At 40.7% G+C, this 15635-nt stretch overlaps 1 protein-coding gene across 1 annotated transcript; it reads left to right on the top strand.

The window, feature by feature from the left end:
* Window positions 1-13330: 13330 nt before the first annotated feature.
* Window positions 13331-13799, top strand: LOC116180104. The gene is made up of 2 exons (XM_031499941.1): window positions 13331-13702; window positions 13755-13799. The coding sequence occupies exons 1-2, from the start codon at window positions 13331-13333 to the stop codon at window positions 13797-13799; spliced, it is 417 nt and encodes a 138-aa protein (XP_031355801.1).
* The last annotated feature ends 1836 nt before the right edge of the window (window positions 13800-15635 follow it).

Below are 15635 nucleotides of genomic sequence, written 5' to 3'. Positions count from 1 at the left end.
GGCACTGCGCATGCGCAAAACCAAATTTTGAAATTGGCGTTTGATTTTCCTTTATCCCAAGTGCCTATGTATCAAATTTCGTTTAAATTCTTCCATAAATAAAAAAGTTGGCACTGCGCATGCGCAAAACCAAATTTTGAAATTGGCGTTTGATTTTCCTTTATCCCAAGTGCCTATGTATCAAATTTCGTTTAAATTCTTCCATAAATAAAAAAGTTGGCACTGCGCATGCGCAAAACCAAATTTTGAAATTGGCGTTTGATTTTCCTTTATCCCAAGTGCCTATGTATCAAATTTCGTTTAAATTCTTCCATAAATAAAAAAGTTGGCACTGCGCATGCGCAAAACCAAATTTTGAAATTGGCGTTTGATTTTCCTTTATCCCAAGTGCCTATGTATCAAATTTCGTTTAAATTCTTCCATAAATAAAAAAGTTGGCACTGCGCATGCGCAAAACCAAATTTTGAAATTGGCGTTTGATTTTCCTTTATCCCAAGTGCCTATGTATCAAATTTCGTTTAAATTCTTCCATAAATAAAAAAGTTGGCACTGCGCATGCGCAAAACCAAATTTTGAAATTGGCGTTTGATTTTCCTTTATCCCAAGTGCCTATGTATCAAATTTCGTTTAAATTCTTCCATAAATAAAAAAGTTGGCACTGCGCATGCGCAAAACCAAATTTTGAAATTGGCGTTTGATTTTCCTTTATCCCAAGTGCCTATGTATCAAATTTCGTTTAAATTCTTCCATAAATAAAAAAGTTGGCACTGCGCATGCGCAAAACCAAATTTTGAAATTGGCGTTTGATTTTCCTTTATCCCAAGTGCCTATGTATCAAATTTCGTTTAAATTCTTCCATAAATAAAAAAGTTGGCACTGCGCATGCGCAAAACCAAATTTTGAAATTGGCGTTTGATTTTCCTTTATCCCAAGTGCCTATGTATCAAATTTCGTTTAAATTCTTCCATAAATAAAAAAGTTGGCACTGCGCATGCGCAAAACCAAATTTTGAAATTGGCGCTAGATTTTCCTTTATCCCAAGTGCCTATGTATCAAATTTCGTTTAAATTCTTCCATAAATATAAAAGTTGGCACTGCGCATGCGCAAAATAAAATTTTAAACTGGCGCTAGATTTTCCTTTATCCCAAGTGCCTATGTATCAAATTTCGTTTAAATTCTTCCATAAATAAAAAAGTTGGCACTGCGCATGCGCAAAGCCAAATTTTGAAACTGGCGTTTGATTTTCCTTTATCCCAAGTGCCTATGTATCAAATTTCATTCAAATACTTTTATAAGTAAAAAAGTTTGCAATTCGGTTTATAAATGGTCGAGATGCGAAAAAGGCACTGTGAATTTTGAATCGATTCGATTCAACTTTTGGCATTGCGTATTATATGGCTAAAGCTATGCCCATATTGAATTTCATGCAATTCAGTTCATAACTAACGGAGATGTAAAAGCAATCGAACATTTCTAAACAAAGTTATCGTTCACACGGACAGATAGATGGACAGACAGACAAAGGAACAGACGGAGAGACCAACCGGTAGGCGACAGATTGCAATGCAAAATTATAAACGATCTCTAGGATCGTTAATAAACGGCAAAAGGGTACAATTATGGAACATGTAAAAAACGGTTTTTTGTTTTTTTTTACAATAACTTTTTTTGTAAGCGGTACAGAAAAAATTCCTTCCTTGGGACAAGACTCGACACCATAACGAACCAAATAGCGAAAAAAGTAGAACAATAGCTCTTAAGATAAAGAACTAGTAGCGTCGCAAAGAGACGGACGGACGGATAAAGACACGACCTTAGACGAAACACTATTTTATATTTTAATAGACCTATTTGCAATGAGAAAAACTCATTATTAAATGAGAAAAATACCATAAACAAATAAAAAAATTAGTTAAGACCAAATTAAATAATAAAATGCAGCACGAGTTCCCTTGATTTCCTCGGAGTTCCTGTGATTTCCTTGGAATTCCTCCTGAATACACATGGAATTCCTTGGAATTCTTAGCTTTCCTAGGAGTTCCCCCGGAATTCCTATGATTTCCCATAGATTTCCTCAAACGTGTACACTGATTTCCCATCGCGGTTTACCCCTCGGCGCACCTGGGGCGTTTTCCGTCGGATGTGCTAGATCAAAGACCCGGTTCTGCTCTGGTGCGTTCTTCTACCTTCCTAATTGCAATAACCAGCTCCTTGAAAGTAACTACTTTTAGTTCGTGGTATCTGGGTTGCCTCGTTCACTCGGGATCTTGGCTTATCATTGATGAAGTGGCTTCCTTCTCCCACTGGTCGGTCGCGAAGACCTTTCGTGGGATGCGGTGTATTGGCAGTGTAAAAGTAGCGTAGATTTGCAATACAGCATCTGTCTCCTCTCCTCTCTCGGGCTTATTTCACTTGGACTTTCATATGGTAATTTCGCCCGGTAACGGACGGATACAAATTATCGATAACTCACTGTGACTGGCGGTTTTCTCCAAAAAGTTTCTTTCTCGCTTTTTATTTCACTTCGTAATCTTGGTTTTTGATCATTTATAGTTGTCCTAATTCTACTTTTTCTTTCACATCTTCTTGTCCTGCCTTCATTTCTTGCATTAATTTTACCAAAATTGTTAGATCCATTTTTTGTGTTTGTACTTGAGGGGCTTCTATGATGACTTGGATTTCTTGACTAAATACGCTGTCTTCACCAACTTGTGTTCCCTCCATTTTATTCTTCTGAATTGTTCTGGTCGCTTTTTTGAAACCGGATCTTAATTCCATACGATGACTGTAAAAATGTGGGTTTATTTGTTTCTTGCTTCTTAAAAATTTTCCTGGGTACGCCACTGGTATCGATTTATTTGCATTGAGACTCTTCTTTACAGGCGTTGATGGTTCGAAGCCCATCGATTGGATGCCATTTTGTAACGGACGGTTACAAATTATCGATGATTCACCCTGGATAATCTTCTTATCATTCGTGTCTCGGAGTCGATGTCGGTGTGAAGTATTTCCGAACTTACCTTAATTTTACTTTCATACAGGGCTAATTTCAACAAATAATAATCAAAATTCGGGCAAGATATTACGACCGAAATTGATACTCTAATATGCCTGGAGGAATTACGCGATTATTATAATTCGGTGTACGTTTAAACTTTTATTGGGTATTATTGCCCTAAACGACAATAGTTTTAGGTGCCTTTTAAATATTTCGCAACGTTGTAGTAGCGCGCGTTAAAAACGACTTCAATTTTAAAGTTTACCGTTTGTCTTCGGGCAAAGTAGATTCCCTCTATTCTAAATTTAAACTTACAACAAATGATACGTTTACAAAACTTAATATACATTATATACAGTTAATTGCAAAATTTTATTCCCTCACGCCCAGGCCAAAAAGTATGTGTAATCCATACCCATTACAGCCCTTTACACTATTCACTACAATACAATTTTAACCATAGAGCATTAGTTACGTTGCAGAAATTTTGTTTCTTTATTTGGGCAGTACACCAGCGTCCAGAAACGCATGCAACATGCATGTAAGGGAGAAAGGGAAAACAAATGTGGACAGAAGGCACTTTAGTGAATCAGTTGCAAGAAGCGATCTTTAGGGCGTCTAATGCGTGACGTAATTGGAAAATGGAAGTAGGCGCGCTAATAGCAAACCATAGTGAATAAATTAAGTTAAGGTAGGTAAACCGCAGAAGAGAGTTCAAACGAAATTGACCCCGACCCACGCATCCGTAAAGCAGTTGACAATAAAGCAACAGCATTTTAGAAATGATTGAATTGACCAGCAGGTTCGACCGTACTGACCAGTTGTGCATGACGTTTCCATTCAAAATCCTTATTAAATTTAAAATGGTAAAGAAACGTTCTTGATATGTCAATTTTCGTACGCGATATTTGCAAAGGAACGAAGTATGGAATACAATATTTGCACATGCTTGTGATGAAACTTTGGTAAACCTCGCCGTTTTGTATCAAGGGGGTTTCTATGCCGTGTGTTGACATTACTCGACTGTGTACAAAGCGTGGGGACAGAAACGTATAACATATTGTTTTTAGCTTGGCTTTGTACGTTTACTTTAACATTTCGCTTAAAATATCATTTTATATAAGTTGCCTTGTGAGATTCCCAAATACGACCAACTGTGAAAATATTCAACAGATGCAGTACGATAAATATACAACGGGCTTTGAACACGTGCGCGCCGATGCCCACCGCGAAGAATTTCGTAATCACCCCAATTTAGAATTAGGCTCCTCGAAAATAATCGAAATTAATGCGACGATCTTCCTCGTCGTAATTTGAGATTTCTTGTTCCTGCGTTCCCATGCGTATATAGTGGCACTTGAAAAGGGCGTACAAAGGGGGTTAAATATCTGGAATCTCATAGGTTTAGGCTTGACGTTGGCAAGGAGAGGCGTGAGAATGAAACTCTCGCTAACATTATGGAGTTATCCCGTTTTTCGAGTCGTGCGTCTTCTCCAGAGCCCGTGATAAATACACGGGGGGCGACCACGTAACTCATTATCTTGAGATACTAATTACCCTTCTCGCTCTCCCCTTCAAACAAATGGCTGGGTGGCTGATACAGAACTGAAATGATTTACTGCATCGCACTTGCGGGATAATCCGTGACGTACGCGTATAATTTACCTAATTAATTAAGGGTAATCTTTTCGCTTGCTGTTTTATCCCGTTTTATCAATTGCCGTAGCCACAAAAGACAAATTTGTTGAACGCGGCACGAAAGACCTTTCGACGACCATTTTGGAGTGTTTTGGTGATCGTCTAAAATCCATACCCACAGGATTTCATTCAAAATTTTTGTCTTTTTCCACGTTATAGGGATATCAATAATGTTGGTAAAGTAAACTCCTGGGATATTAGAAATATGGTTTGGAAAATGGAAGATTCAGACCCCCAAAGAACAATATTATTATCTATCTACGCGGACTTCCTAAAATGCAAAAGTAAAATCTCTAATGAGAGATTTAAAAGCTTCTCATGAATTTTTAACATTACTAAGAAGATTTTACAAAGATATAGTAAAACCTTTCAAAGAAGATTGGAATATAACTTCTACTCAAGCCTGTTGAGGGTCCAGAACAAGAGGGACAATAAATTTAAAAAAATGTGCCAAATTCTTGACAGAAAAGCCTCCTAGCTCAGACCAGAAAGCGCTCTTCACCGTTTAATGTCTTCTCACGCGTTTTTTTTTTACTTTTGTTTGTGTTTATTACTAATAACTAATAATAAATAATTTATTTATTATCTCAGGTCAGTAAACACCAAGCTCCTTATTCAATTCAATCGGCACGTAATGACATTTTACAACTTACCCCTTAAGAGGACACCCTCATTAAGTTGTCAATTACCTTCCTTTTTGTCGGCGGCCTGGTACTCTTCTTTACAGTATTAATATTAACAGAGATTTTAGTTTTTAAATCTGTGATTTACTTATTTATTTATGTATTATCCCTTTCTTGTTCTGGGTTCTCAACAGGCTTCAGTGGCGTATTTACGGGGGGGGGGGATGAAGGGGATATATCCCCCCCAGAAGAATTGACTTATCATCATAGCTATTAGGTATTTAGGTAATACTCCGCTATCCGCTCCGCCCACTTTAAAATAAAGGCAATAATATATAGGTATATTTATAGAGAGCAATTTTGGCTTTGGTTAAAGTCTAAAGTCACTAAAATCTAAATATTCTGCAGTATTCAGTATTCACTATTCAGTGAGTGATCAGTGTTGGCAGTCAACGATTTGGCTATTCGGCATCGATCGGCAATTCGCTACATTGATGCCCAAAATAACAAATAGGTATCAGGTACTTAGTACTGCTACTGAGGTGAGGTACCTGCGTCCTGCCTTTCACGAAATGACGAAAATAGGAATTTTAAATTTTAAAAACAGGAATTTTTTTGCCCATAACTTTTGATGGAGACGTCTAATCGAAAAAGTACGAATCGTTTTGGATTCTACGCACCCAAATTAATAAGAAAAAGTTTTTTCCCGAGAAATTTTGGTGCAGTCGATTTTTGGTAAAAAAGGGAGGTAATAACTGCCTTTTTTTTGCCCAGAAAAAAAAATTGTCTCAGATCGACCGGAAAATATTTTCTTATAGAATGTGGCCTGTAGAATCCATAATTCCAAACAGTTCCAAGATCGGACTACTAGATCAAAAGTTACAGCCCTTTGAATTTTTTGTTGAAATTGGTTTTTTGCCCATAAATATACCTATTATTCGTTTTTGTTGAATAATTAAAGCAAAAGCAATAAAGGGGCCTGTCAGCAGTAAGAAATAAAATACCATTCTAATCTAATCTTTTTCGCCTGTGCAACCCAATTTCTTACCCCCCCCCCCCCTTCCCCTTCTAGTACGCACTGGGTGACTGTATGTGCCACGAACTTGTCTAATCCCCCCCGTTCTACGTACACCACTGACAGGCTTGCTCCCAATTACAGAGTGACCCGCATAATGCTTTTTAGAGGTGCCTGTGCAGAAGGTCTTAAGTTGTTCTATACTACTCCGATATTTACCTTACGAATTGGGAAAATTGCAGGAAAACCTAATTATTAATTAATTAATTAATCATTAAAAAACCTGCAGTATACCGATATTTTAGCATAGGTATTGATATTTTGTCCTGAGTTCTTTGCATTCAAACCAAAAAGAATGCAACGACCGAACTTCTGCAATCGATTATCGTAAATATTAACCTCGCACTAAGCTGCTAGATAGTTTTTTAACTTTGTCATTTTTTTGCGCTTTTCTATAATAAATCGTAGCATAGCTTTGTTGTACACAAAAAAGAAGTCTTTCGAATAATTTAATAAAAATATTACCTTATTTAAAAAAAAAAGAGGTCTGGTGTCTAATGTCTGATGTCTGATGTCTAATGTCTGATGTCTAATGTCTGATGTCTGATGTCTAATGTCTGATGTCTAATGTCTAATGTCTAATGTCTGATGTCTAATGTCTGATGTCTAATGTCTGATGTCTAATGTCTGATGTCTAATGTCTGATGTCTAATGTCTGATGTCTAATGTCTGATGTCTAATGTCTGATGTCTAATGTCTGATGTCTGATGTCTGATGTCTGATGTCTGATGTCTGATGTCTGATGTCTGATGTCTAATGTCTGATGTCTAATGTCTGATGTCTAATGTCTGATGTCTAATGTCTGATGTCTAATGTCTGATGTCTAATGTCTGATGTCTAATGTCTGATGTCTAATGTCTGATGTCTGATGTCTGATGTCTGATGTCTGATGTCTGATGTCTGATGTCTGATGTCTGATGTCTGATGTCTAATGTCTGATGTCTAATGTCTGATGTCTAATGTCTGATGTCTAATGTCTGATGTCTAATGTCTGATGTCTAATGTCTGATGTCTAATGTCTGATGTCTAATGTCTGATGTCTAATGTCTGATGTCTAATGTCTGATGTCTGATGTCTGATGTCTGATGTCTGATGTCTGATGTCTGATGTCTGATGTCTGATGTCTAATGTCTGATGTCTAATGTCTGATGTCTAATGTCTGATGTCTAATGTCTGATGTCTAATGTCTGATGTCTAATGTCTGATGTCTAATGTCTGATGCCTAATGTCTGATGTCTAATGTCTGATGTCTAATGTCTGATGTCTAATGTCTGATATCTAATGTCTGATGTCTGATGTCTGATGTCTGATGTCTGATGTCTGATGTCTGATGTCTGATGTCTAATGTCTGATGTCTAATGTCTGATGTCTAATGTCTGATGTCTAATGTCTGATGTCTAATGTCTGATGTCTAATGTCTGATGTCTAATGTCTGATGTCTAATGTCTGATGTCTGATGTCTGATGTCTGATGTCTGATGTCTGATGTCTGATGTCTGATGTCTGATGTCTAATGTCTGATGTCTAATGTCTGATGTCTAATGTCTGATGTCTAATGTCTGATGTCTAATGTCTGATGTCTAATGTCTGATGTCTAATGTCTGATGTCTAATGTCTGATGTCTAATGTCTGATGTCTGATGTCTGATGTCTGATGTCTGATGTCTGATGTCTGATGTCTGATGTCTGATGTCTAATGTCTGATGTCTAATGTCTGATGTCTAATGTCTGATGTCTAATGTCTGATGTCTAATGTCTGATGTCTAATGTCTGATGTCTAATGTCTGATGTCTAATGTCTGATGTCTAATGTCTGATGTCTAATGTCTGATGTCTAATGTCTGATATCTAATGTCTGATGTCTGATGTCTGATGTCTGATGTCTGATGTCTGATGTCTGATGTCTGATGTCTAATGTCTGATGTCTAATGTCTGATGTCTAATGTCTGATGTCTAATGTCTGATGTCTAATGTCTGATGTCTAATGTCTGATGTCTAATGTCTGATGTCTAATGTCTGATGTCTAATGTCTGATGTCTAATGTCTGATGTCTAATGTCTGATGTCTAATGTCTGATGTCTAATGTCTGATGCCTAATGTCTGATGTCTAATGTCTGATGCCTAATGTCTGATGTCTAATGTCTGCGGTGTCGGCCGCCCGTCGAGTGTTCTGATTAGATCCGGGTATCTTAATTAGGTGTCCGTAATTATAATTTCCGAATTAAGCATCTACATCTCGTGAGATTTGTTAAACGTTCATTAGGCTAAGCGTTCCATTTCAGGGGATATCGTAAATCTGATTGACCCGTTATAAACAATTCTTCATTTTAATTACTAGATGTCATGTTGAAACAAGATAATTAGTTACAAAGAATAGTAGGGATCATTCCGGGATTTTGAGAAGCCGTTTGTTTTTGGGCTACGAGATTGTTTAGTACGTAGTCTAAGATATGTTTTGTTTCGGTCACTAAACAAAAGATTATTCGAGTCTGGATTATCACAAAAGAAATTACTAATTGCCCAATCCCTGGGATTTCCGAAGAAGATTTCTGGAGAACGTTTCGGTTCTCACATGGATTTTTAGTAAAGTTTTATTACTTGAAATAATTAGTCTTACTTGCCTTTTGAACACCGAGCTACGAGGGGACTATTAAGCGAATTCGATAATCACACGTGCGAGGCCGCCGTATGAATTGATAGGTTGAGGTTTTAAAATTAATTTGCTTCTAAAACTAGCAATTGTAAATTTAGCGTGATAAGGGAGGGATGAAAATTGCGTCTATTCTTAGTCCTCGACGAGAACGTTCATTGAAACCTTGGGTGTATCTTTTCCCTTCATTTCCTGCGGCGGACTGTAAATTGCCGTTCTTGAAAAATTGCAACAAGAGATAGGAAGTTACCCTGCAACAAATTTCGGCAATACAACTGTGCGTTGGGGGCAATTAGTTAAAGCTTCCGATAGCTGCTGCAGCGGCTGTACATATACGAAAAGGGGTGGATGAAGAAAGAAACAATTTTGGTTTTTTTTTCTTTTCGCGAACTTTCGCCCTACTTTCTCCTTAATTATTTTGATAAATAACGCGAACTTAATAATAACTCCCCTTTTTTCGGTGTATAAAGACGTAATGTGCGTAATTCACCTCCCGAGATGACCGCGCCACTACTCAACGCTATCATTTTATAACACCCGAAACCCTCGTTTAGGGCTCCCCCGCAGCTTAAACTTACGCGTCATTTAACAATTTGGAAAATCGCGTCGCCGAAGTTCGTCTAATTATTTGCGCGATCGATGTAGTTCACCTGCCTTGGGGGCGGGGTGGTCTTTATTTACGTTGTAACAAGGCAGGGGGCGATCCGGAAAAATTACTCCTGCTGTCCCTCGGGACTCATTCCTCTTCGAGGCGCTGCTCTCCCGAACGTAGATTTTAATCTAACTCGCCACAGTTTATGGCTATTGTTCCTGCAGAGGTTCGTCTCGTCATCCGTCCGTTGCGTTTGAGACAGATGTTCGTGCCTCGCGATCAATTATGGCTTAAGGGTGGGTAAGAATAAAATATGCGCGGCGTAGGGCCGAAATGGCTATTTGTGGGACTCTCTCCGGGAGATTATCGTGGGCAGTTGTTTTTCTGGTGACGAAAAAGGAACTGTTTCTCTTTAAATTCAAATAACTGCATTTCTCAATACCAACATCGTTTATCGACACCTTCAGAATTGTCGAGGGGCTGTTCAGAACTCAAATCATAATATTAATACTACCCCTCCTCTTCACCCCCGGCAAAAGATATTCAATGTTCATTTCTGTATAACTATCATGAGACACTCGTATGCTGGAAGGTATTCATACCTCCAGAAGTATACCCCCCCCCCTCCTCCGTGATATTTTCCCCCTGACATCGTTCAGCCTTAATGATTTCTTTGAAAAATTCCACGGGTACTAAACCTTTCGAAAGAATATACCTACGATAGGGGTATTATACACCACAGAAAAGAAAGATTCAATGTTCATTTTCCTACAAGCATCATGAGATTCTCGTTTGCTGGTGGTACGGGGTGATATTTTCTCCCCCCATAACGTTCAGCCTAAAGACTCTTGAAAAATGCTAGGAGTAGTAAACCTTTTTGAACGAATAGAGAACTGGGGGCGGGGGGGGGGGGATAGAGATCAGGGGGTATTATATCCCCCAGAAAAGAAAAATTCTTTGTTCATTTTTCGTTTCCAGTTTTTTAGAGCATGCATTTATCCATCTTTTCTGCACTTCCGGATCTGCTAATGGATCTCTTGGAGTGCTTTTAACGGACCCAGTAAAAATGCCATGGTCAAGTGTCTTCCTAAACAAATTTTTAATGTCAATCTTCAATGAGCTCTTGTTCTTTAATTGGTTTAGGCATCTAGATAGCGGTAGTGGCGATACGATTACATCCGTTGGAATAGGGATATAGGAACAGACCTAGCTCATCATTTCGTGGAAAAAAGACGAAGGCTTTGTTTTTGAGATAATTAACTGTCGCTCGGGATTGGTAGAAAAAAAGACACTAGCCAATAGTTGAATTTAGTTCATTAGCTATTGTGGGCGTAGAAAATTTCCTCGGTAGTTAAAGAGGGGATCATTCAGATTTGAAAAAATAATGAAGTTTCTCACCCGAGGGGAGAGATCGCAAGATTTTAATAAAATGGAAATTTCTTCGGTGTGAAAAGTTGGTTCTTGTGTTTTTCGAAGGATATAGCAAGACACTCGACCGATAGGGACTGGCAAATGGACGCAGGAGAAGAGGTAGTAACAAAAGTGAGCATAGAAGAGATACGACAGGCAGCCAAAAAGATGCCGAAGAAGAATGCTACTGGGCCAGACGGGCTACCTCCGGAGCTAGTGGGCAAGGTGGCCGTGGATAGGCCAGAGTGGTTCTCGAGAGTATTCAACGATGCCCTGAGCACCGGGGTATATCCAGAGCGCTGGAAGGAGGCGTCTGTTGTCCTCATACCAAAAAAGGACCCGGGGTCAGTAAGATCAATGCCCTTGATAAGTCACCTAGAGAAGTTGTTGGAGAAGGTCCTGGCGGAAAAGATCGCCCATTCTTCCAGTCTTTCGGACCGGCAGTATGGCTTTAGAAAAGGGAAGGGGACCCGAGAAGTGCTCAGCCAGATCCATAGAATAGCGGAAACCGCATTAACAGGTGCGCGACATACTAGGGAGGTGACAATAATCACCTCCTTAGATGTCATACTGGAGGAACTGCAAAGAAAAGGTACACCGGGGCATCTAAGGAGGGTGGTATACAGTTATTTGAGCAACAGAAGAAACCGCGTCAAATTACGTTCTGGGAAAGGGTACCAGTTTGAGGTGAATGGAGGGGTGCCACAAGGGTCGGTGCCGGGTCCACTCCTGTGGAACATTGCTTACGACGGGGTCATCCGGCTGGGGACACCAGCAGGAGTGGCTATGGTGGCGTATGCCGACGATCTCAGTATGATGGTGACAGACCGCAAGATTGAGCTAGCGATATAGAAGACGCAGACCTCCATAAACAAAGTACAAGATTGTAGCCGAGCGAAGTCTCTTCTTTCGTACGGAGGGGGTAAGTTTTTGAAAAGTCGTCGATCGAGTCTTTTCTTCGACGTCCATTACGTACCCCGGCGCCACTCCGTTGACCCCCCCCCCCCCAAACCTTTAAACGTACTTTGTTCGAAAACCGCGAGGGTTAGAACGATGCGGTTTTTTACGTCGATCTCGTATCGGTATCCTCCGACTTTACGTCCGACACTTCCCCCTCCCCCGCATCCCCACCCTCTCCTCGTCGGTAAATATCATATTTTAAAAGTTATTCGGGAACGCCGTGGGCTAGAACGATGCGGTTTTCTATGTCGGTTTCTTCCGTATCGATCGGTGTGCGTTCCAGAATCGAAGGTGAATCGAACAAAGACGCGAGGCGAGGCGGCGCGGCCGCCGAAGCCGAGCGACGTGTTTTCTTTCGTGTCTCGATGTGCTAGACGAAGCCTGGAGACGCGTCGACGGCCCCGACCGACGTAAAATATCAAGTTCCGGAGTGCTCACGTACGGGGACGACCTTTTGAATCTAAATTTTCCAAAAATTTATCGCGTAATTGATATTCCCGAGTGCGCAACTCGAAAATTCAAGAACGTCCCCGATTCGATCGATCGACACGTCGGACGTTGCATTTTATCTCAAAAGACACGTTACAAAAGGTTTCGTCGAAATACGAGCCCTACTTCGAAAGTTATGCGAAAAAATTCAAAACGAAAAAATTTTCATACTATACCCTTCGAAAAAATCGAAAAAAATCGTCGTTTTCTCGACCTCTCATCTTATGCGTTTGGGCGCTGAGATTGCAAAAACGAAAAAAAATTCTTATAAAAGATTTACGGTTTCGACGGTAGAGGGCGCCTTTGGTTTTTCGAATTTTGCGCGCCTTTACAAAAAAATTCGTAATTTCGCCAATATTCGAGATATTCGAAAGGTCGACGCGGCGATCGAAAGAGAAAGGACGGGGCTATCCTACGACACCTTCACCTCCCCCAAAAAATGGATGGCATCTACGGGAGAGAACGTAAAAGAAAAAATGAAAATGCTCACGAAAATGGGCGCAAAATGGGCACTTGCCGGTGAAATTCCGGGGACTTTTCTATACTTAACGATTACTTTGGAGGCGATCTTCTATAAATTTGCCCCGCGGTCCCTACGATACGATCGCAAGTGCGTTAAATCGAAATTGATATGAAAACGGCGTTTTTCGAGAAAAGGTGGGCAGTAAAACCCAAGTGGCCCTGATTGCGGGAAGGAGAAAACTCTCGGAGGTCACCCTAACAGTCGATCGAACGGACATAGTGGCTGGGAAAGAAATAGGGATACTGGGGGTAACTATTGATAAGAGCTTGAGCTATATGCAACATGCCCAACAAGCCACGGATAATGCAAATAGAATGGCAGGACAGCTGGGCCGGTTAATGTGCAGAACTGGGGGACCACGAGAATGGAAGTGGAGAGTGCTGGTCTCGGTGGTTGACAATGTGATCCTATATGGTTGCGAGGTGTGGGGAAAAGCAATAAAAACAAGGAGGGCCAGAGAAATGGTAGACAGAGTACAAAGAAAAATTGCCTTAAGAATAGCGACGGCTTATCGAACAGTATCTACTAAGGACCTATTTGTGGTGGCCAGTACACCTCCGCTGAGGCTAAAGATTTGGGCAAGGCATGAAGGGAAGAGTAAAGCAGACATACTCGAGGCATGGGAAGAAGAGTGGCAGATACGAGAGTCGTGGGCGAAGGAGGTGATAGGGAATCTGAAAAGTTGGGTAGGAAGGAAGCATGGGGAAACCAACTATTTTGTGACGCAATTTCTAACAGGGCATGGGGGGTGTACCTGAAAAGGATAAGAAAGAGGGAGAGTGATGACTGCACAGACCGGGGTGCCGTGGATGATGCAGGACACGGAGTATTAAGGTGCCCAAGGTGGGAAGCCGAGAGATACCGCGTCGCCATTAAAGTAGGAGAAGAAATAGAAAAGGATAACATAATCGAAACAATGCTGGAAAGTGAAGAGAAATTGAGAACAGTAGCACAGTTAATTGATAAAATAATAGGCACGTGAGAAAAAGAAGCTAGAAAATAGAAGGGAATAGGGGATAGAGACCCCTCTGGAAGAATGCCCGAGCGATGCCCAGAGGCGGATATCTTGGAGATTAAGGGACATTTCCCTAATTCATTGTTACAAAGAAAAAAGACCTGGCGTCTGAATAGACGTCCTCTTGTTGGGCTGCGTGGTTGGTGAGGAGCTAGAGGGACGAATTCAGTCTCTTCAGACATGGAGATTTATCAAAATAATAAAACGGAGGGACCCTCGACCTATGTTACACGTCACGGAGTCTCAGTAACAATCTAAACCACGCAAGCGCATCTCCACCGGTGAGGAGAAAAGGAAAAAGAAGGCCAGGCTGGCCCAAATGGGTCAAACTGCGCCAACAGTCACCAAGCCATTCCCTGATTCTAGGGTCCTAGAGCTAACTCCGGTCAGGCGGGCAAAAGAGTATTATAGACTAGAAACCAATTTTTTTTTCCGGGTCCATCTGAGACAATTTCTTTTCTGGCCTCAAAAAAAGGCAGTGTATAACCTTCCTTTTTTACCAAAAATCGACTGCACCAAAATTTCTCGGGAAAACACTTTTTCTTATTAATTTTGGTGCGTAGAATCCAAAACAATTCGTATTTTTTCGATCAGACTTCTCAATCAAAAGTTATAGACTAGAAACCAATTTCGAAAGAAAATTCAAAGGGCTGTAACATTTGAACTAGTAGCCCAATCTTGGAACTGTTTGAAATTATGGATTCTACAGGCCACATTCTATAAGAACATTTTTTTTCCGGGTCGATCTGAGACAATTTTTTTTGCGGGCCTCAAAAAAAGGCAGTGTATAACCTTCCTTTTTTACCAAAAATCGATTACACCAAAATTTCTCGGGAAAACACTTTTTCTTATTAATTTTGGTGCGTAGAATCCAAAACAATTCGTACTTTTTCGATTAGACTTCTCAATCAAAAGTAAGCGTAGGGAAAAGGCGGCAGATCACGGTCCCAACCAAAGGCGGGTGGAAAACCCCGCAGTGGCTACAAGCAAGCCGCAGAAAGGCAACACAAAGTAGCGATCATAAATACCAATATCCCTCTGGGTAGGCTAACGGCTAACCAGGCGGATATGGTACAAAATCATCTGACGAAGGTTCTTGGCCAGCGTGTGTTCGTCCTAAAAGCCGCTACACTAGCACCCAGTCGGAGGTACTCGGGCGAGATCCTATGAATATCGTGCGAGAACAACAACTACCTTGAATGGTTGGAGGAGTAAAGGTAAAGGGGGTGCAGGAAGACTACCTTCATAGGTTTCGCAAAGTTGCCATCTGGATCCAGATGGAACCTCACGACTTGGTGTCGTTTGGAGGTGCATAATTTCTGGGCAAAGGTAGCTGGTGTATCTTTCACATAGCCGTGAAGAATCAACCTCAAGAGAGGCATTGAGGAAAAGGATAAGACTAACCTAATCGTCAGGGGTGGGGGGGCTCAGTTATGGCTTTTCCTCTCTAAACGTGAGGGTTAGTAACCATACCGAACCTGAGGTGGGGAGTACATCAGTACAACCACCACAACAACGCCAACATGTGCTACAGGGACATCTGCAAGAAACTACTCCAGCGTTAGCTACTCACCCGGTCCGATTTCGATCTGGGAGGAGTTTGC

The sequence above is a fragment of the Photinus pyralis genome, unplaced genomic scaffold, assembly GCF_008802855.1.
Source record: "Photinus pyralis isolate 1611_PpyrPB1 unplaced genomic scaffold, Ppyr1.3 Ppyr1.4_LG9, whole genome shotgun sequence".
In the NCBI taxonomy this organism is placed as follows: Eukaryota; Metazoa; Arthropoda; class Insecta; order Coleoptera; family Lampyridae; genus Photinus; species Photinus pyralis.
Note: the sequence above shows the minus strand (reverse complement) of the source record. Positions and strands in the feature narration are given on the sequence as shown.